Source organism: Orbilia oligospora (genome assembly GCF_000225545.1).
Source record: "Orbilia oligospora ATCC 24927 unplaced genomic scaffold scaffold00080, whole genome shotgun sequence".
In the NCBI taxonomy this organism is placed as follows: Eukaryota; Fungi; Ascomycota; class Orbiliomycetes; order Orbiliales; family Orbiliaceae; genus Orbilia; species Orbilia oligospora.
Genome location: NW_011645637.1, coordinates 1,364,650 through 1,384,735, shown reverse-complemented (window position 1 = coordinate 1,384,735; position 20,086 = coordinate 1,364,650). Strand labels below are relative to the sequence as shown.

The following is a 20,086-nucleotide window of genomic DNA, read 5'->3' as shown; positions in this document are numbered from 1 at the left end:
GGTTTGAGACTATACATAAACAATAAGATCTTAGGCAATATCTTAGATTTTCACAATACCATACTTACATTAACAGTTTTTACCAAATATCCAGACTAGTTATTTTGATCCGAGACACCTGTATTGAACTATTTCGTGTACATACGTATATCAATTTCGAGAATATGATCCTTCTCCAGCATATTTTCCAATACCATAAGCCCTACAAAAGTGCTTACAAATATCGGTGAGCCTCGCCTCAGGCCTCCACCCCAAGTCATTTCTAACCTTTTCCATGTCTCCAATCGAAATAGGCACATCCCCTTCCCTCCTCTTCTGACAATCCTCAATCTTCACAATCGCCCCACTTTCATTTTCCACCTCCTTCAAAAGTTGCTTAACAGAAACCCCCTTTCCACTTGCTAGGTTATACACTTTACATCTTTTCTTCGTCTCGTCTGCACGTAGACAATCCTCAAACCCCATGACAAACCCCCTCGCAATATCCCCCACGTGCACAAAATCCCTAATACAGCTACCATCTCCGCCATCCCCACTTCCTCCAAAAACTTGAAACACTGTATCATCCACTACAGCTTTCTTAATCATTTGCATAACCCCTCCAACACACCATTGATAATCTCTCGGATTCTCCTTTAGATAACTGGAGGGATCGCTGCCAACCGGGTTGAAGAGCCTAAACACCACAGCTCTCCGTCTAGGATGATCATCCACGAACTTCTTGATCATCGCTTCGCCGAATATCTTTGAAATGCCGTATGGCGTTAACCCAGCAGTCGTATCCTTTATATCGACGTCAAGTCCGATGATGGGTACCATATCCTCATTCAACGCCTTGGACGCCATTTCTGATGGTAAGCATCCGTAAGCCGTCGCCGATGACGAGAATACAACGTTTCGAATCCCATGTTTCCCTAGTACCCTTAAGAATCTTTCCATCTTGATCACATTATTTTCATAATATTTCCAAGGATTTTTCAAGCTCTCCGCAACGGACTTCGACGCGGCAAGATGTATTACTCCCGTAACCCTTAGGTACCGGCTGTAGAAGACTAGGGCCCGATCTAGGGAAATGGGGTCTCCATAATCGATCGGAATGTGTATTAATCTCCTTGACGGCAAATTCCCCAGACCGGACGCTTCCAGCGTTAGCCTGATATCTTGTACCACGCTGCCGAAAGAATTCGTCAAATCATCGACAATTAGAATGGTATAGCCCTTGCGCAGAAGTTCAATGCAGACATGACTGCCCACGTATCCTAAGCCGCTGGTAACGAGAACCACTGGATTCCGGGCCCCGCCGAACGGTTCGTAGAGATAACATGGTAACGAAGTCAGTAGATTGATGACCTGTTTGATTAATCGCTTGTGGTATCTTTCATGCCACCAGGGGGTTGGCCGAGGAGACGAGGTCCAATTAGCGAGAGGATTTTCTGCGCTTGAAAGCCCGTTTTCATGAAAGGGGTTGACGGTAGCGAGGTAGATATGCTGCCGAACAAGACTTGTTAGGCCAAACCAATGAGCCCTCAGAGATAATACTGGCATAACATCCCCCTTATCGAACCGAGAATCCATTGCCGAGAATTGCAATCCCTCATAGAGCGAACCGACGTCACCCATCTAAACCTCGTCCGTGCAATAGCCGAATCACCGATCAACGTTATGAACCCGAACGCCTTGAGTATCCACAACCTGATTTAGAGGAACACGTCTCTTCATGAGCCCCTTAAATTTCAAAAGTTGATCGAATGGCTGTCCTCCCGGTCTTTCAGGGCAAGAGAGAAGGAAACCCCAGTATACCCCACCCCATACGATGCGAGATCGAAAGCCGCTAGGTATTGCAGTTATCATGATGGAACAGCAAAAAATCACCAGGCGGGATAGCCACGATAAAGAAGAATCAGGGTTTTATTGAAAACTCTCTTTTTGCGAGCTCGTCGCCGGATCTGGCGGTTTTGTTGAATACTCCCGAACGCGGAAGTGGATATGGTGATGCCTTGAGTGACCTGTTGGGCATCGCTGATCAGATATACTTTCGATAATGAGGGATAACTGACAAGATCTAGAATTGTACTTACTATTCGTTTTCAATCGAGCAACGATGGAGCGTGGGTCCTGACCATTCAATATTTGTGTTCATAACGTTTTTGCATATGCATGCATGCATGCAAGAGTGTTGGGATGTCGTTGGTAGTTAGCAGCAATATTAAACGGCTTGGCACGGGTAGCCTTTCCGACGGCCATATCAGGCTAAAATGTTCACCTTATAATATCTCGAATGGCTCCCGCTAATTTTATAAATGGAATCAAATTCGAGGATCGGTGTAATTTCTAGAATTTTGATATGTCGAGGGAAACCGAAATGTGTTCTACTATTGAGATTATATAAATGTGAAATAATTGCGTAAATTCTTCCAATGACCAATACGACTGATTCAATTCGCACATTTCTAGGAGAAAAAGCTATTCTAATGGCTTTATAGAAACCATTGATTCTAGTGTACCTAATCAAAATCCCATAATAAACACCAACCGCCAAATAGCTAGAATGCACAATGGTAACAAATGCAGCTCTAGACAAAAAAACGCCTTGCAAATGGTGTTCTATCCCAAAGCCTGTCGCCCCTCCCAACCAATAGAAGGAAAGCATTTACTTGAAGATTCTGAAAGTCTCCTCGAGAGGCTTGAGGGTGACAAGCTTTGGTCTATCTCCAGGTGGAGAGTTTGGTGTTCCGAAGACGAGCTGAGCGATGAGTCTGTAGTCCTTGTCGACGCCCCATTCCTCCTTGACCTTGTCGTCGATAATTGGGCTGTAATGTTGGAGGTTGGCTCCGAAACCCTCGGCCTCTAGAGCAGTCCACACTATAATACGAGTTAGTGTTATATTCTTTCAAGACATCATATCATTTGAAAGAGAAGATACGTACAGAAAAACTGGTGGATAGCAGAGGTATGCTCCGACCATTGTGGGAACTTGTCGGCATATGGAGCGAAAGCGGCCTGGAGCTCCTTGATTGGGGCAGAATCTTCGAAGAAGAGAATCTATTGCTTTCAGTCAGTATTTTTTTTTTTTTTGATGACAACGTTGTATAAATTGGGATAATAGAAACATACAGTAGCATAGGCATTCTTAAAGCCAGAAATCCTGGCCCCGCTTGACTCCTTCTGTTCTTCAGGGATAAACGCAAACAAGCCATCCCTGGTGATATCCCAAAGCTTCTTATGGTGATCACCGTAAAGAAGGACCAATCTAGCAGATTGGGAGTTGAAAGAAGATGGAAGAACCTCAATAGCGGTCTTGACGATCTCTTCGATACGGGAATCTGGAATTGGAGATTCGGGCTTCAAGTCGTAGTAGCTACGACGGTCCTTGACGGCCTCGATGAAAGTCTTGGTGTCTGCCATTTTGATAGATGCGAAATATTTTGTTTGTATGGTTGGAAGAAGGAGTCGTGGCTTTGCAATTGGGATTTGATGTGGAATTGGAGTATTGAATGGTTTGAACAATGTGACAGGGCGAGCAACGGTCTTATATAAACTTCGAAACATGGCCACCTAAAATTATTATACTAAGGTAGTATACTATACGTAAGTCAGTGCTTACTTATCCATACAAGATATCGTACTGCCGATATTCTTCCCTGCATTCCATTTTATGCAGGGGCGCCGCCGACCCTATCGATAGTTTTTTTCTCTTGATCAATCACGACACAATTCACTCAATTAGCGCCATTTGAATTGGGGTATTCGGCCGGATACACTTAGTTCCGCTGCGCAATAGTTAATGGCGCTACTTTGAGGTTCTTGGACATAGATTAGTTGAGGATGAGCTAATCCATAGTGCCATTTAATTTTTTTGCCGGCAAGCTTGGAGCTTGTATAATCATTACCAAACACCCCCCGAATCCACCTCCTACAAATGCTCCATATTAGCGTGGCCAATAGATTTGCTAAGCAAGACTAAGCAGGTAGCGCCCCTCGAAACTTTCGAAAGAAAAAGCCTAGTGCTGCTTTGCCCCAAGGAAACATCCGAACGGCGCATCACGTGAGACTTGGCCTTTCACGGGATTCTGTCTCTTGGCTTTTCGGGCGTAAAAAAGCTTCCGGAGCTCGGGACCAGGGTTTGCACGAAAAACCTCTCGGTCGATAACTAGGGCTGCTTTGGGACAAGGTTATTAATTTTGGTCATGTCAGCCAAAGCCAAAAAGCTATCCGGGGCGTGATTTCTACCCATCTTTCGATTACTCAGCTGTCCGACATCAATGCTCCTAGCACTAGCTATCGACGATGCATGGATGATATCCCATCCCAACATAATTCTTAAGGGTTCCGGCAATTCGCAATTCCGTAGGATGCTGTTATTTTTGAGACTAGGGTATGATACAATTGATGACCATTATGCATCATCCCAAGCCGGCCGGGGAGTGCTTCACGTGTATCTAGCACAGACGAGCTGTCGAGTTGTTTCTGCATCGTTAGAAACCCCCAACAGGCTGACCAATGCATTGTTGTCTTAACTTAACAGGTATGAATGCTATGCTTAATCATAAATCCCACAAAAACAACACTTAAAGAGGCAAATTGTCATCTGTGCCCAATCGTCCACCCGGGGTATATCTAATAAAACATATACCATATCTTTTGCGTGCTACAATACTGCATATCGTATTGTTTTATTATTCATCGATTTTACCCGGCCGATAAGCCCATGGCCGCTTATTCGACAATGCACTAATTGGGTGGGACTCAATGTTAACTGCCGGTGGGCGCGAACATGTACATGCATATCTAGATTTGACTAATACGGACGCAGCTGGCATTATATTATTTTTATCTAAATAAAAAAGACTCGACAATGGAAAGCAATAAAAACAAGGGGCTAACAAAAACCATGCAACTGAGAGTGAAGAATTCGCATGTACTTATTGCAAGGTGATTTCTGATATAGGTACACTTACAAAGACGGAATCTATCGAAATTAATACTATAGCGACAAACGCTCCCCGAGACCAAGGGACAAACAGATCCGCAAGCCCAGCACATTGACTAAGAAATAACACACACCCCATAACCTTTTTTAGAGAGCAAAAGCGACAGCCGCAACTACACCACCAGCCAATACAGCCATAGAGCCAACCTTTGCGCCAGCACCACCAGTAGCAACAGGTGGTGGAGGAACAGGACTGCTCTGGTCCGGAACATAAGAAGGACGAGTGCTAATAGTAGTAGCAGTCGGAGGAATCAATATTGGCTCTGGTGGGACAGATACCGTAGTCTCAGTGGGTGGAATCAAGGTTGGTTCAGGAATAACAGTAGTTTCAGTGGGTGGGATCAAAGTCGGCTCTGGAATGACGGTTGTCTCAGTAGGTGGAATCAATGTAACTGGATTGCTGACAGTATAAGTCGTGTTGTAATGTGGATTGACATATGAAATAGTCGTATAGGTGATCGGATTGGATGCTGAAACCGTTGAGGGGGTTGGAGTAGAGGTAATATAGGTAATCGGGTTTGAGGCCGACACGTAAGTCGAAGTATTGTCGGGTGTAGAGTTTGCTTCGGTGGACTAACTTCACTTTTTAGTTCTACCCCAAGATTATAGCGTTTTTGTCATCGTTTCGCAGATAAACTTACGGAAGTACTTGTAAGATTAGCAGATACTGACGTCGGCGCAGTAACCGGTCCACAGTATCCAGCATACGGTGGGATGCCCGGAGTCTCAACCGGACTGATAAAGCTGACAGCCGTTTGGATATACTCCCAGCATCCGATCAAGTCCTTATCAAAGTCGGCAGTCCACTCGCAATAGCAATCCTTGAGCGGTGCAGCGGTTGCCGGAACGTTTTTATCGGTCCAACACCTCGAAATAACGTCGTTAGCAGCGTAACAGAGGTATTCTCCATGGCCGAATTCAGTGGTTTGCGCAGCGGCGACCGCAGCAGTCAAGGTAAAGATCGCTACGAACTTGTGCATCTTGACGGGCAACGTTATGTATTAAATCGAAGAGTGCGGGAAGATAAATTTAGAAAAAAAGTTTAACAAATGCAGAGATACTATGTATCAGTAAGTTAAGGACAAATGTCTAAGATGATTGATCTTTGAATGATTGTTTGACGATACTGACAAAGTTCTTCGACCAAAAGGCAAAGAAGCCCGATACTTATACACGCACCAACTGATCTCAGTCGAGAACTCACAAATATATTGAAATCAACTAATTGGGTCTCAAAGAATGATAGTCTCGGCATGCACCGATATCAGCCCTCCAAGGCCGACACAACTTGCCTAGTAGATTCCGACAGCTCACTATATTCATCTTGAATCCATCCAATAGGATTGAAACCTTTGCACGACCGCCGACGGAAACTTGCATTCTCCCAAGGCACCATTTTCTTTACAGTAATATCTTCCGCAAACCGCGCCGAAGGAGGCGCCCGACCTGGCAAATGCAACACATTCATGGACAAGATGTCTACATTAAGCCAAGCGTTAATGAGAACCCTGGTTGAACTTCCCTATGGAGGCTACTAAAGCGCTTGGGACTTGGCATTCCTAGGCCGAGAGAGTACCATGGACCCAGATGGATGAAAGTTGTTCAAGCATGATGGACGCTGAACATTTTGGTTACATCAGAACTGCGAGCTATACTATAGGGCTGGGAAATTTATTTCTCGGACCAGAATAAAGATGCTGACACTCAAAAGATAAATAGATCGCAGTAGTCGAGTTGGCCGAGTTCCGACGAATAGCGCCAGCACTGCAGCCAGTTTTTGTGGCGAGGGATCCGCATCCGTTATTCGGCCAGCTAGCTTCGTTAAACCCATATTCAATTAGGTATGGAGCAAATGGGGAAGAAACACTGCGGAATGATTAAAAAAAAATCATCAACCCTGATGTGATATGGCTCCCAGACGTCGCAATAGGAACTCAATACCAGAAGGCCAGGCGATCGACTATATTATATCATGAGAAAATGTAGAAATTGAAGACATCTAGAGCCCAGCTTTGGTGCATAAATATATAAATAATACATTAATGATATTGAAAAAATCGAAAAAGAGAGAGGGAGGCAGAAAAAGAAAGAAAGAAGGGAGGAAATAAAGAAGAAACGAAAAGACAGAAAGAAAGATACAGAGAAAGAAACCAGTTTAATTACTCATACCCAAACAATTCGATTGTGTCATTGTGCTTAATGAATGTTTGGCGCGGATATTTCACAGTATCAACTTCACTCAATAAATAGAGGTGCATCTTATACTTACCATTGTAGCCCCCTAACTTGCGTTCAGGAGCTCTACACCTGAATGTTTGCTCAAAATCATCACGGTGCCAAGTAACAGGATGCGCATGACACCTTACTCTTCTATTCGTGTACCAGTTCTCCGTTGGTTTTGAAGGGCGGCTACCCCCGGTCTTAGACTCGCCCAGAAAATCCCCAGAAATTGCTTTGCTCCCCTCGCTGAATTCCTTCAAAGCTGTTTTGCTGAACCCCAGATATTCATTCCCGTCGCTAGTAGGAAGCTGGTCCGGATGGGTAAAACGATACCAACGATAACCTTCATTTTGGGACTGTTTGGCGTTATCCCCGATATCGATTTCGGAGAAAGCAACTTGAACGGTAGATATATCCGTAGGGTGAATGACGAAACCGGCACAGGGATTCTTGTTTTCCTTGAGAAAAAACTTATCCATTCCTGCAAGGAGGTCCATTCCGCAGTATACGCCTACTGATCCCGTCCTTTTGGCTTTATCCCCATCAACATGATCGGTGTTGAAGATAGTCGTGTGGATATCTTCGATCGTGTCAAGTGATAAGCTCTTCTCAGCGGTGGGGGTTTTAACAAGAAGACGACCGGCGGGGCCGTTTGGTGGAAGCTTATTGCGAGTAATGTCACCAAACTCTGCAGGGCGTTCGGTTATGATATCGTCGCCTTCCCCGTAAATCTTAATAGCAGTAGCGATAAATTTTTCACCGGTTGCGCTTCCAATATCTGGATCCATTCCTTGCATCTCTGATATTAATCGACGAAGCGCTCGAACTCGCGCGAGATCAATACCCTGCACCTGGAGAGCAAGTATAAAAGAGACTTCCAAAGAAATCGGTCCTGCTGGTCCTTTCTGGCCACCAGCCGTTGATATCACCCAAGGAATCGCTATTCCCAGATCGTTATTGAAATTTCCTTCCTGAAATAAAGGTTTCTCAGGTGTCCAGGTGAGAAATGCGCACTTTTTTTTAAGTAGGGTTATCCTCTTAGCGTCGAGTTTCTCGAGGTTACCACTCGCCTTCTCAATATCTTTTTCGATGGCCTCGATTTTATCGCCGTTTTGGACTCCTTGCGCGGCTGCATTATTCAAACTGGCCAATTCACCATTTAGCGCAGTTAAAAGCGCTTGAATATTGGGTTTCTCCCCATCGATCGCGTTTATCTCCACGTCTAAAGGTGCCAATACATCAGCTAACTTTTGGTTGATTCTTTGCTGGTTCGTCTTAAGAACCCCCACGATCGTAGGGGGGAAAATCCCATTTATAAATGACTTCCCATCTTTAATTTTGGTTGGAATTTGGTCATCGAAGAATCTGTGCAAATAGGTTGTCTTATCGTTGTTCTCCAAACCCTTGGTTCCAGCGTAATACCAGAGTTGTTGCCAGAGCATACGAATCCGATAGGCCATCTCAAGGTAAGACCACTGTGCAGTATTAGGGTCCTTTTTGCCTTGTGCATTCGGCGGCTCGCCCGTCGAAAACGGGTTCCCCGGCGCGATATAGTCCTTGACGCTCGCCGGCACTAAAGGATTCAGCTTTTTTTTCCCTTCACAAACACCGAAGTCTATGTGGTTTAGGCTAAACGGTACTCTTAAAGATTCCAACGGCGCTAAATCTGATGCCAGGTCAGCTTGGGTAGACTCTAACTCGGAGCGGGGCTTTATAGATTTAGTTTTACCTATAGCTAGCTGCTTGTCTGAATCAAATATTTCATTGGGACCTTGACCTTGAGGGTTAAAATTGCAACTCTCAAGATGCTCAAGCTCCTCGACAAGAAGAGACCCTTTAACACTGATGGAAAAGGTTTTTTGGGGTTTGGATTCTTTGCCAACTCCGTAGATCTTGTAAAGAAAGTCTTGATAGCCGCAAGATTCGAAATACGCAGGATCAAGACAAGCCCGCCAATGCACTTTCTCTGAGATTTGTTGATTTGGAGGGTTATTCATGACGGAAAATACTAGCCCTATAATTTATGAAAAGCTATAACTTATGGTAAGAGATAGTGATAAACTTAGATAAGGTTTGACTATAGTACGAGAATACGTGTTGAGGTCTGTCAGTGAAAGAGCAGAAGAAATTAATTGTTCAACGTGTATATGTTGTATCGATCATCTGGATCTGGAAGATTTAAATTCGCTGGATGATTTGGCAAAGCTCAAGTCGATATTGATAGGAGTCCGAAAGACTGGCTTTATATAGATCCTCGGTGTATAGGTGGCATCGTAATCATACAGGTGCATGCAAAAGACAGGTTGAGTATCAGCCCGCACGACTAACAGATTTGGGCTACACCCAGCCATTCAGATATAACTCAAATATACATTTAGTTTTGGGGGTTGGGTTTCGTAAGGCCTAAGGACTTTATGGCTGAAGAGAAGTACGGAGCAGAATCAATCTAGATCCATCGATTGCATGGAGGACGTATCACGGCGAAAATTAAAAGCCGCCTCATGCAATCGGCCGATTTTGTCTTTGTCAAGGTCGCTATACCTATATTCATCATGGCAAGCGAACTCTATTTTTTTGGTTCTATGGGTGTCGCTGTATGCGATATAGCAATAGTTTGCGGGGTTTTTTCTTCCCGGACAGCGCTAAACCCACTGCCACTGCTTTTAGCATCCAATCATTATATATTTTGATTTATGTTGTACAGAGCTGAAAGCCCACGATGCGGCCCGCATGGAGACTACCTAGCAAGCTACCACAGACTTAAGAAAAGAATGCCGATCTTGCACCAATCAAGTCGTAGCCTTAATCAGCCGCACCATGCTCAGAGAATATTTGCATTTCCCCGAGCCGTGATTTTAGCGTACACTCTTCGAAATTATTATACGCAGATGCTGGCCTTCTAAAGGCTCAACAATGTGTCAAGAAATCTATTTAGAAATGTTAAACATGCGTAAGTGAGCGACTATTATATCTATACATGTACGTACTTATATATATAATTATATAATATTGATAACGAACAAGCACTAATTATATATAAAATCTGGAGCTAGAGCTCCGGACTGGCCAGTACCAACGGAAGCTAATTCAAATGGGCGTGCCGGCAGAAAACGACGACAAGTCACATTTTTCGGAGCTGGAGCTTGTGGCAATATACGAAATTACTATGCGGGCGTTAATTTAGCATACAGGAATATGCAACGGCACACTTAACTAGGTTGGAACAGGATTATGAAGGCTTCCCCCGACCAGCCCAATTGGTCGCGCACTGCGGAATACCTGAAGGGCGCACTTGCGGGATGTAACATTCTTATACACCCCATGTATCTATTGTTTACATGATATTCCGGCCCCTATGTAATCTTCTAGTCTTGGTCTTTCAAGATTTGCAGCAGAAAAATAACTCTGAGATAGATTGCCATATTTCATTCAGATTCACAATGCAGGAGCCGACTTGATGAGGGTGTGGTTGTATGAAAATATGAGCCCCCTGGAAATTTTATATCTTGCAGTCTATTCACATTTTCTCAGCTTCTCAAATCACAGCTAACCCTCGTCGGGCGCTCTAGGCTGGATCCGCCCGGATTCTCTTTTTGAACATATTCAAATCTTGTACAATTCCGATATTTATTGTGTATTGATAATGCTTTGTTGAATCGATGAGGCCAGGTTAATTGGCAAAGCTAAGGCTGGTAGGAAGGTCTAAAAGCTAGTCCGGTTACGAGAGTGCAGCTGGGAGTATCTAGATGTCCCTAGCTCATATATAGTAAACACGGGACACAGATATATCGATATTCCCTGTTCTACCGGTGTACCTAAGAATAATTTTATACGTTAGAGAAGTACTTCGAAGTTGAAAGGCTGAACATCATGCATCATGCAAGGAGATCAGTCATTACGTCGCTATATAGGTGCTAGGAAACTGGACCAGGCGCTAAATAAAGATGCGTGGTAACCTCATGAGATATCAATCTCTCAGGAGGATATATGTATTCAGCGTTTTTGAGATGACGCAGTACCTCCTATCTTAATATCAATTGACCAACCTTGATCAGTTGTGATATTTCAATGTGTTAGATAATTCCTATCGAGATTGATAATAGATAAACGTCAGCTCGCAATTGAGAAATATAGACTTTGGGTATTACAAACTGTAGATGGTATTAGTCTAGTTTTAGAGATGGTATTAAGAGCGCAGAAGGTAGGGCTAGAGCTCGTTGACTGGGTTGGAGGTGTGCCAAGAAAGGATGTGTCGATACCTTTCCTAAAGCAGAAAATGCCTATTTTGGAGATACAACAACTTACAACAAATCTTCCACATCGTGCTAAGGATATTGTAATACAAGCTTCGGACTCCAATCAACTTTGCTATGACGGTGGCCCTATTCAATTGCTCAATAATATAGAGTTTGTTAGGGGATCCAAGCTGATTCAGCCGTCTCAAAAATAGTAGCTGTAGCTATCTCTGGACCCATTCGTTTCCCGGAGGTGCCGAGGCCGATGTTTCTTGCGCAAAGGTCCTTTCTAGTCTCCAGTGTTGCGTCGACGATGTTATCCGTTCTTATCTTCTGAGAAGGACGTCATGGTAACCTAGCTTGAGTTGACTTTCTTCCTTCTACCTTCTCCCTTCTTTCTCTCCCACCTCTTCCCCATCCTCCATCCTCCATCCTCCATCCTCCATCCTCCATCCTCCATCCTCCATCCTCCCCACTTCGATATCCTACCCAGAAAATTTAAAACCTCAAGAAACAAACAACCAAACCTCATCAAACCACGAGTAAGTATCTCCAATGACTCTCTTCTATCTTCCTTGACGTATAAGACGCGTCTGGACTCCTTGTTTCTGCTTTATATCCACTTCACATGTTATTCTCAACGTCCGTTGCCTCATCCGTTGCCTCATCCGTTCCCGTACGTCGCGTCTGCTGCGAGATTTCCGTTGCAAAACACTCTGCCTCCCTCCAGCCTTGTAACTAAGCTTCCCTCTTCCCTATCTTATCGTCAGACTCTCCGACTGTGTTGAAGATCCCTTCTCCTCTCTTCCTCCCCCTCTCTCCATCTCTTCACCTCTTCACCTCTTCCTCTCTTCGCCTCCTCACCTCTTGCTCTCTTCTTCCTCTCTTGCTCTCTTCTTCCTCTCTTGCTCATCAAGACACACAATCACCTCCCCTCCTGTACGCGTAAAACACGTTCCAAAAATCGCAGGAAGCTAAAATATCCCTTCTGGAGTACAGAGTCTGGCATCATGAGCCAGCAAATCGTTTACAAGAACTGGCCCCGTCCGGCCCCCTCCTGGACTGAGGTCCTTTTGGACGTAAGTATCTCCAAGCTATCTAACTTTTTCGCTTCGTCTACCTCTTGAACTATAGTCAGAGGAGGAATCCAGTCTGCGGCAGGTTGCTAACTATTCTTGTAGCTCGTCCACCACTACCTCCGGGTAGTCCTCCTTCACCTGGCCGCCATCATGGGGACGCCCCTTCGCGACCTTGATTCCCTTTGGGAAAAGGTCGTGAAGGTGGTCGTCCCCTTCACCATCATATGGGGCCTTTCATGCTGGGGCGACGATGAAAACAGGAGAGTGACCATTAGGGTATGTTAACTCTTTGAATCCCGAGTAACAAAAAAATCTTCCAGAAAATATATTGACACAACACTTAGGTCCTCTCCTGGTTGACGTCATCCGTCGCCAACGAAACTCTACAGCCCGTGTTGGTTGTGGTGGGGGCTTTAGTCTCCGCTGCAACCATACCATTCAGGTATGTTCGGCGTCTGAACTCTCGTGTTGCGACAAGAGCTACGGCGCATACTGTCAGAGCCTTCTGGCCCAACGCCGAGAAGTGGGGGATCAGCCTCTTGGGGTTGGTCTTCTGCTGTGTGCGAATGGCTGTGTGCGCCGTGGCGATCGCCTCGTTTATGGCGGTTGTCGTATATGTGCCGAATCCCTACCAAATACACGTAGGGTTCAGACGCTGGAGGACGCGGGTGGCAGATGATGTTTGGTGGTGGTTGTTCCCCTTGCCCCCGGTAGAAAGGTCAGTCATTCCTCTGATTCGTCGTAAACGGAACTTCGAGGAAGAGTTGCGAATGGCAGAGGTTGATCTTTATCTTGTCTTCCCCCGCCACCACGTTTTCCCCAGACCTCTGCCTGCTTCTCGTTCTCCACTCCCGACGTCAGCATCCCCAACCCCGAACCATTCTCCCTCGTCTACTCACCCGGCGCCGCCGCCTCCCTCTGTTGCCAGACCAGCTGGTGGAAGAACCACCCATGCCCCTGTCCCTCAGAGGTACAAGGACAGGCCGAAGTCCAAGTACTTCCGGGGGCCGCGGTGGTCTCCGATCCCACTGGTCTAAAGAGATCTTGTCGGGGATGGGGAGTGGAGAAACTCAAAGGTTTGTTTCACTTCGTTTCATGAATGACTGCGGTGCCCTAGAGCCGCCCCCAAATCTAGGAGAAGGGGTTGACGTCCTTCTATAAAAAACGCTCCGTAGGGGGTCGCGATTCCTTCGATACCAAAAAACGCGGGGTAGGACCGTGGACTTTCCTTAACATGATCCCCGGGGTAGGACTGTGGACTTCCCTTAACTTGTTCCACAGGGTAGGACCATGGACTTTCCTTAACTTACATCCATGGGGTTGGGTGGTGGTACATGTTTGTGTTTTTCTTGTTTTTTATTTCTTGTTTTTTCCGTTTTAATATCTTGTTTGATTCTATTTTGGTTTACGTTTTTGACTTTTTGTCCTTTTCTGTTGTTCTTTCTTTTTTTTGGTTTTTATATATTTTGTATATTTTGTTTTTATTTTGCTTTCTTAGTCTGTAGTATGTATGTATGCACGCATGTATGTATGTACGCACGTATGTATGCTCGCGATGTTTTTCATTTTAGTTTAGTTTCTCTTTTTTGTATATATATGTGGTTATATTATGTTTTTTAGTTACTTTAGCTGGATCTTGTAGCCCTTTTCAAAAAGTTCCAAATTATATAGTATTAGCAGCGTACTAACTCGCCGTTTCTTTCAAGATGGCCACCCTAGAGTATTTTGGGTGGGGCTAGGTATGAAGCAAATAGGTCTCCCATATATACATAACTCAAAAGTAACATCGACTAAGTGTTCATCGTCAAAAAATCTCCGTTCGAGGGCTTTTGTGAAATTTGTGTAGATTCTATTCCGTCGGTATCTCGCCCCAGACTAGTTAGAATAGATACTATCGAGATGTATTTTTATCACTCAAATGATGTAGTGGAATTAGATAAAGTAAGAACCGAGGACTCGAGCACCCGATCAATTGAAGAGCTATGAAAAGATACAAAATCTAAACTTTGAGATGGGATAAACTTCATCCATCCGAAACCTTTTCTCTCAACGGAAATCGGGCAACGGAACACCCGAAGCCCTACTTTTCTTCTTCATTTATAAGTGTTTTTTGCCAACCCTATTGTAGTTGACATTTTATTTTGGTCTAACTTGGGTGTATGTTCTTCATGCACGTCTCAATTAAATCTAATAACTTAGTCTCTGCAAGGTGCTTTAATTAAGTCAGAATATAGCTATAGAATATATAGAACTAAGGTACTACATTTACCCCCATATACCTCATAGATTGCCCAAAATACCTTCCCTGGTACTAAAATCAGTACTAGCATACTTCAGTCAAAAGTTGGCTTTATTCAGCAGCATACCAGCTTCCGCCCGTACCAGCACATTTGAAGAGCGTCACAAACTAAATCAACATCACATATGTTTCAAACCCACGATCGATTGTAGAATACTGGTAGATTAAACTTCAAAACCAGCATATCTGATTATAAAAACTGTTTGCCTCCATGGCCAGACCAACAAACTGTTTACATTCTTAATCAGTTACATACATTCACCCCCTCTGCAGACCAAGTTGTACCATCATCAACTCAAGCTCCCAATTTTTCAAGATTTTGGATCCAAAAGGTATTTCCATGTGTTCACGATCAAGTTAGTGGGCTGATCGACTGAGACTAACTAACACGCGTTGCCAGGACCCGTCTATCAAAATAACTTCCAGGTTTCCCTTCAAGGCTGAGTTGGACAAGCACCTCCAATTCAATCCTCTTCCTCCTCCTCCACCCTCAACATCATCACAATCATCAAGTTCTCTCCGATCTGAAGACAAAATCGCGTAACCGATCCCCAAGAAGCCATCATCAAGGATGACATCTAGAACGCTCCGTGCTCCTGTTCTTCCTCCCTCTACCACGGCTGCTACTATTGAAGTCGGTTCCCTTGATGTCATCCCAGACATTAAGGACATCGAGCGGAAGCAGCAAGCCGCTGAAGAACTCCTTGACCAGGGAAAGATCACTGAGGGCTCTGCCCTCACCCAAGAGGTTGCTCGAGACCTCCAAGGTTACCGTAAGTTTTGTTTTATATTCTAGAATACACTGATATTGCTAAACCCTAACTTACGCGATGATATAGAGCAATGGTGCTTGGCAGAGAAGGTCCGGCGCCTCAAAGCCGGGATAGCCATCCAGGAGGAGGCTATCAGATTGTTCCGGGGTCGTAAGCAGCCTCCTGTTTCATCTCCGTATTAGATGATATATTATGCTAACTGCTCTGCCAATAATAGGTGGGACTCCCCAGAACACCTTCGTCTCCTTCGACGAGCTCTTTAGTAGAGCCGTCGATGGTGATATGGTAAGCCAAAGCCCTTCTTTTTCTAATTAAAAACTAATACTAACATATTCACTAGAAGGTGGACGGGGAGGCTCATGACCTCCAGCTTGCCGGGCCTCAATTCGAGAGGCTCGCTAAAAAGATCCGGGTGACAGCCCAGGTCCTCGAAGCAGTCTATCAAGACTACATCAAGGACGCTGCGGCGGCTCAAAAAGACCAATACGCGAGGTACTACCACGCATTTTGTTTCCCAGTGTGTAAGTAGCGTGAACCATTCATTTCTATTGTCTATGTTTAGTACTAATGTTCTACATAGGTTTGAACCACCGGGTTTTTAGCCCTGCCGAGTTTAGGGAACTCGGACTCCGCTTCCAACTAGGGGAAGCGGAGGAGGGGGAAGCCAACGAGGGGGGGCACTAAGTGCCCGTTACTGTATTTACTGTTTTGGCCGCTCCAGAGAGAGCGATAATCGAGATTTATCTATCTCTAAGAAGCTTTCCAGCTATCGGAAAGACCAAATACATAGTCCACTGTAGCTAGAGCTCTAATGCTGAAAGTTGTACCGAGTGTTACACGCCGCTAACGTTTTCCGGGAAACTAAGTATTCGCTTCAAACTAAAGAATCTGTGTTATTAAAGCACAATAGAAACTCTCTATAGATATTCGTATAGTACACTACTATCATGCATAAAATTAGCTTTTTAACAATAATTAATACCAATATCAGCTTTATTTTTGTCTAATTGTATTCTCAAGTTGGCGTTGAGATATATCATCGTCTCAGCATAAATACTAGTATAGTAGCTATAAAACACCCCTACTATCATCCATCGCCGAGATTCCTCTCTTCCACAACCAATGACCCTATATCCTTCCATCTTTCACCTCAGTCAGTCTTTTCATAATCATCTACAATTAAGACGCGTCAAGCTCTGTCTACTACAAATATGCCTCGACTAACCACCCACCAATTAGAAGCAATCCTTATCAAAACCCCTCCAAACCCCGGATTTACCCTCCTGATCGACCAGTTAATCAAAATGGATTCAAAACTGGCAAAGAAGCTCAAGAAGTATCGTGATGACAAAGATACTCAGATCATGATCATCATGAAATCTGAAACGGAGTACATCATGGGACTCCTTAAGAGTGGGAAGACAGACGAGGCCATGAAAGCTCGTTATCGTTTGTTGTTCTGCGCTGAGGTTGAACGTGAGTATATAGTGGTTTCCGATGGAGGCTTCTTGGGAGATGGGGAACCCGAGGAGATATGTGTATAGTTATCTAGTGGTTGCAGGAAGCTGATGGTTACTTTTATTTTATAGGCCAAAAGCTTGCTGCTTATGATGCTACCACTCGTGAACAGTTGATCGCGAGGTTCACTACCCTCTCTAATGATATTGTTGAGCTCTCCAAGCTTATCTATGGTAAGAATCAAAATTTCCAATTTATGTCCATTCACAATATCTGTAGAGTTATGTCTAACATATTCCCCGTGAAACGTGCACCACAGAGAAATATCCCGAAGAAGGCTTCCGATCCGGCCTGGAATACTCACCACTCCCAATTATGGAAATAGTATGTTCTTAGAAATTCTAAATCACAAATTTGGGATTTGTTCGGCCTCTAATAACAGTTATTATAGCTTAAGCGCAAGACAAACTTGGAGATCCATAATCGTACTAGCCAACTTTGGTTCATCGACGGCCTCAAGAGAGAAGCTCTCAACGGTGACAGAGCTGCAATGAATCGCCTCAAGGCCATCGAGCTACCAAGTTAGTCTTCCAACACTCCAGATTTTTCTACTATATGTCTGGGGTTGTCACTCTAACACCACTTTTAACTACCTATAGAAGAGAGCTGGCAAACGTACTTGAGCGGTTATAACTACCGCCCCCGACTCAAGAAGAAGGCTTCTACGGGTACAAAGTTAGATGCCATCCCCGAAACCTCGACTCCGAAAGAGCCAGCTAATGAACCTGAATGCCCTCGTTGTTTGACCTGCGAGCTCGAAGCTGCCCAAAAACCCCCAGTTTCGGCAACCCCAACCGCTTCTAAGCTAGATGAGCAACCCAAGGAAACCTTGCTAGAGGTTCAAGCTGAAGCCCAATCTGCCACCCTACCGAAGGACGGGAGTATCAAACGCGAGGGGTCTTTTGGAAAGCGCACCGTCGCTAATTTCCAGAGCCGCTGGCGCAAAATCCAAACGAAGTTTGGTACTTCGGCTTCGGATGGTGGTGAGCAAACAGCCGGCGATGAAGGAAAAACCACCAATATTGCTTAGAATGTTCTGGATTCTACATCTTGATAGTTCTATCTAGGATCTGATTGTTTTTGAAATACGAGGCCTCATGGAGTGCCCAATATCTGCTTCAGATCAATATCACCTTCCCCCCACCCTTACATGTTTTATACCTAATATTCAGGTTGTCAGGTGTTTAATCAACCCCTCCGAGCTAGACGTGAAATGAACAAGAACTAATGAACCTTTATCAATGACTTCTCCTATTTCCTTTTCACCGCTTTTAAAAAATCTCGGTAGTATTATATTATGAATTTAGAAGGCTAATAGCCAGTGTGGTGTCTGTACTATTTACAGATGAGTAAAGTGTGTAACTATAACACAAAATACCAGAATGAAAAGTCGCGCGATCGCCTATCTCATGAATCCAAAAATTGTTTAGAATATACGTATACGGTTTTCAAAACCTCCACCACAATCATTCCATTTAACCACACGTTCTCTAACGCCACACCGTCGCGGGCTTAAGTTCCGCCAATGGCCTCATACCCCAAAAATTCCCAGCCCCAGCCGTACTCTTCCGAATCGACTCAATTGCCCTATCCACCAATCTCGTCTCATAATTCCTCAACTCTTCCTCAGCGCCCGCGGAAGGAGGAGAAGAAGTATTATACAATCTAACCAAGGTATCGAAAAGATCGGAAGCTTCTTGAAACGCCGTATTAGCCCCCACTGCACCCACTGGTGGCATCGGATGTGCAGAGTCTCCCAGTAAAACTACTGGCTCTCTAGCTCTCTCGCGACGAAGATTTTCCCAACTGGATTTGAAGTTTTCCGGGTCGCAGATGAAGAATGACAAAGTTGATGCGGCATCTGGGTTTTGGTTGTCAAACACGCTTCGAACCTTTTCGTTCCAGTCGGCCGTAAGATCGCCAGCGAGCTTCGCGGACTTCGTCGAGTCTAGATTCAAAAAGTTACGTTCTTCTAGCCTTCCATCAGCAACAAGATCTGATCTCAAGCAAATAACCCAATAAATATAATCCGGCGGCAAATCAAACCCAGCGGTTGCCTCCAATCCACGGTTGAAGTAGATAGCCTCGCTAAACAACTTCAACTGCTTTCCCTGTTCACCACTTGTGATGACTATCCCACCACTCGTCAAATGGCTGGAAACTTGCTCCAACACACTCGTTTTATCAAGGTACGTTTTCCCAAATATAGCCCGCCCTTCACTATCCAACGGTTTAAGCTCTGGCAAGAAATATTTCCGGACGACAGACCTCACCCCATCCGCACCCACCAATATACGACCTTTTTCTACTGTTCCATCTGCGAACTGTACACTTACAACCCCGGTATTTTCTTCAACTTCATAGCCCTCGAATACTTTTCCGAAGGATATTTTATCTTCAAGTCCAGCCAACAATACAGATCGAAGCGTAGTACGATCAGCATTATACGGTGTTCCAGAAGGAAGAGCTCCCCTCGGAATCGTCATCTCACCGACTTCGTTCGTCAGGGCATCGAGTTTACGAGCACCATCTGCCAGCTGAGCACATGTTGCTTCGAAGGCGGTCCAGAGATGTTCAGGTAACAGGTGTTTGAGGGCGTCTGCCCCATCACCCCAGATGCGAATACGGTAACCTTGTGCTCGATAGGTCGCACTGGTATCCCGTTCAAAGATGTGGAATGGTATAGGTGGGTCGGCCTTTTGAAGGCCTTGAGCGAGGGCCAAGCCAGCAAGACCACCGCCAACGATAATGACCCGGTCAGAAAGCTGGGTTGTCATGACTGCGTTGAGTATGTGGTAATTCCGAAATAGGTATTCGATCTTTGTGCAACGTTAAGACGTTCAATTAATTTTAAGCTTGGTTTATAACGTTTAGAGCTATCTTTGGGGATGCACTTTGAAGCGAGAAGGCAGTTAGACGGCCCAGAGGCGATCTTGGCCTTGGCATTTATACTTTTCGGATTCATACTCTCG

At 44.7% G+C, this 20,086-nt stretch overlaps 8 protein-coding genes across 8 annotated transcripts; 3 read left to right on the top strand and 5 right to left on the bottom strand.

Moving 5' to 3' along the window:
- Positions 1 to 150: 150 nt before the first annotated feature.
- AOL_s00080g381 (uncharacterized protein) lies at positions 151 to 1,575 on the bottom strand (the record flags this gene model as incomplete). Its single annotated transcript, XM_011124756.1, has 1 exon — positions 151 to 1,575. One exon carries the CDS (start codon positions 1,573 to 1,575, stop codon positions 151 to 153), a length of 1,425 nt encoding a protein of 474 aa, XP_011123058.1.
- A 1,075-nt stretch (positions 1,576 to 2,650) lies between these two features.
- AOL_s00080g380 (uncharacterized protein) lies at positions 2,651 to 3,549 on the bottom strand (the record flags this gene model as incomplete). Its single annotated transcript, XM_011124755.1, has 3 exons — positions 2,651 to 2,862; positions 2,928 to 3,042; positions 3,115 to 3,549. The coding sequence occupies 3 exons, from the start codon at positions 3,547 to 3,549 to the stop codon at positions 2,651 to 2,653; spliced, it is 762 nt and encodes a 253-aa protein (XP_011123057.1).
- Positions 3,550 to 5,077: 1,528 nt separating this feature from the next.
- Positions 5,078 to 5,970, bottom strand: AOL_s00080g379 (uncharacterized protein; the record flags this gene model as incomplete). The annotated part of the gene is made up of 2 exons (XM_011124754.1): positions 5,078 to 5,563; positions 5,632 to 5,970. 2 exons carry the CDS (start codon positions 5,968 to 5,970, stop codon positions 5,078 to 5,080), a joined length of 825 nt encoding a protein of 274 aa, XP_011123056.1.
- A 1,179-nt stretch (positions 5,971 to 7,149) lies between these two features.
- AOL_s00080g378 (uncharacterized protein) lies at positions 7,150 to 9,207 on the bottom strand (the record flags this gene model as incomplete). Its single annotated transcript, XM_011124753.1, has 1 exon — positions 7,150 to 9,207. The coding sequence occupies one exon, from the start codon at positions 9,205 to 9,207 to the stop codon at positions 7,150 to 7,152; it is 2,058 nt and encodes a 685-aa protein (XP_011123055.1).
- Positions 9,208 to 12,455: 3,248 nt separating this feature from the next.
- On the top strand, positions 12,456 to 13,561 carry AOL_s00080g377 (uncharacterized protein; the record flags this gene model as incomplete). Its single annotated transcript, XM_011124752.1, has 3 exons — positions 12,456 to 12,524; positions 12,627 to 12,800; positions 12,869 to 13,561. The coding sequence occupies 3 exons, from the start codon at positions 12,456 to 12,458 to the stop codon at positions 13,559 to 13,561; spliced, it is 936 nt and encodes a 311-aa protein (XP_011123054.1).
- Positions 13,562 to 15,394: 1,833 nt separating this feature from the next.
- Positions 15,395 to 16,280, top strand: AOL_s00080g376 (uncharacterized protein; the record flags this gene model as incomplete). Its single annotated transcript, XM_011124751.1, has 5 exons — positions 15,395 to 15,596; positions 15,663 to 15,746; positions 15,814 to 15,881; positions 15,937 to 16,117; positions 16,177 to 16,280. 5 exons carry the CDS (start codon positions 15,395 to 15,397, stop codon positions 16,278 to 16,280), a joined length of 639 nt encoding a protein of 212 aa, XP_011123053.1.
- Positions 16,281 to 16,900: 620 nt separating this feature from the next.
- AOL_s00080g375 (uncharacterized protein) lies at positions 16,901 to 18,144 on the top strand (the record flags this gene model as incomplete). Its single annotated transcript, XM_011124750.1, has 5 exons — positions 16,901 to 17,072; positions 17,186 to 17,287; positions 17,374 to 17,438; positions 17,506 to 17,635; positions 17,714 to 18,144. The coding sequence occupies 5 exons, from the start codon at positions 16,901 to 16,903 to the stop codon at positions 18,142 to 18,144; spliced, it is 900 nt and encodes a 299-aa protein (XP_011123052.1).
- Positions 18,145 to 18,604: 460 nt separating this feature from the next.
- Positions 18,605 to 19,891, bottom strand: AOL_s00080g374 (uncharacterized protein; the record flags this gene model as incomplete). Its single annotated transcript, XM_011124749.1, has 1 exon — positions 18,605 to 19,891. One exon carries the CDS (start codon positions 19,889 to 19,891, stop codon positions 18,605 to 18,607), a length of 1,287 nt encoding a protein of 428 aa, XP_011123051.1.
- Positions 19,892 to 20,086: the final 195 nt, after the last annotated feature.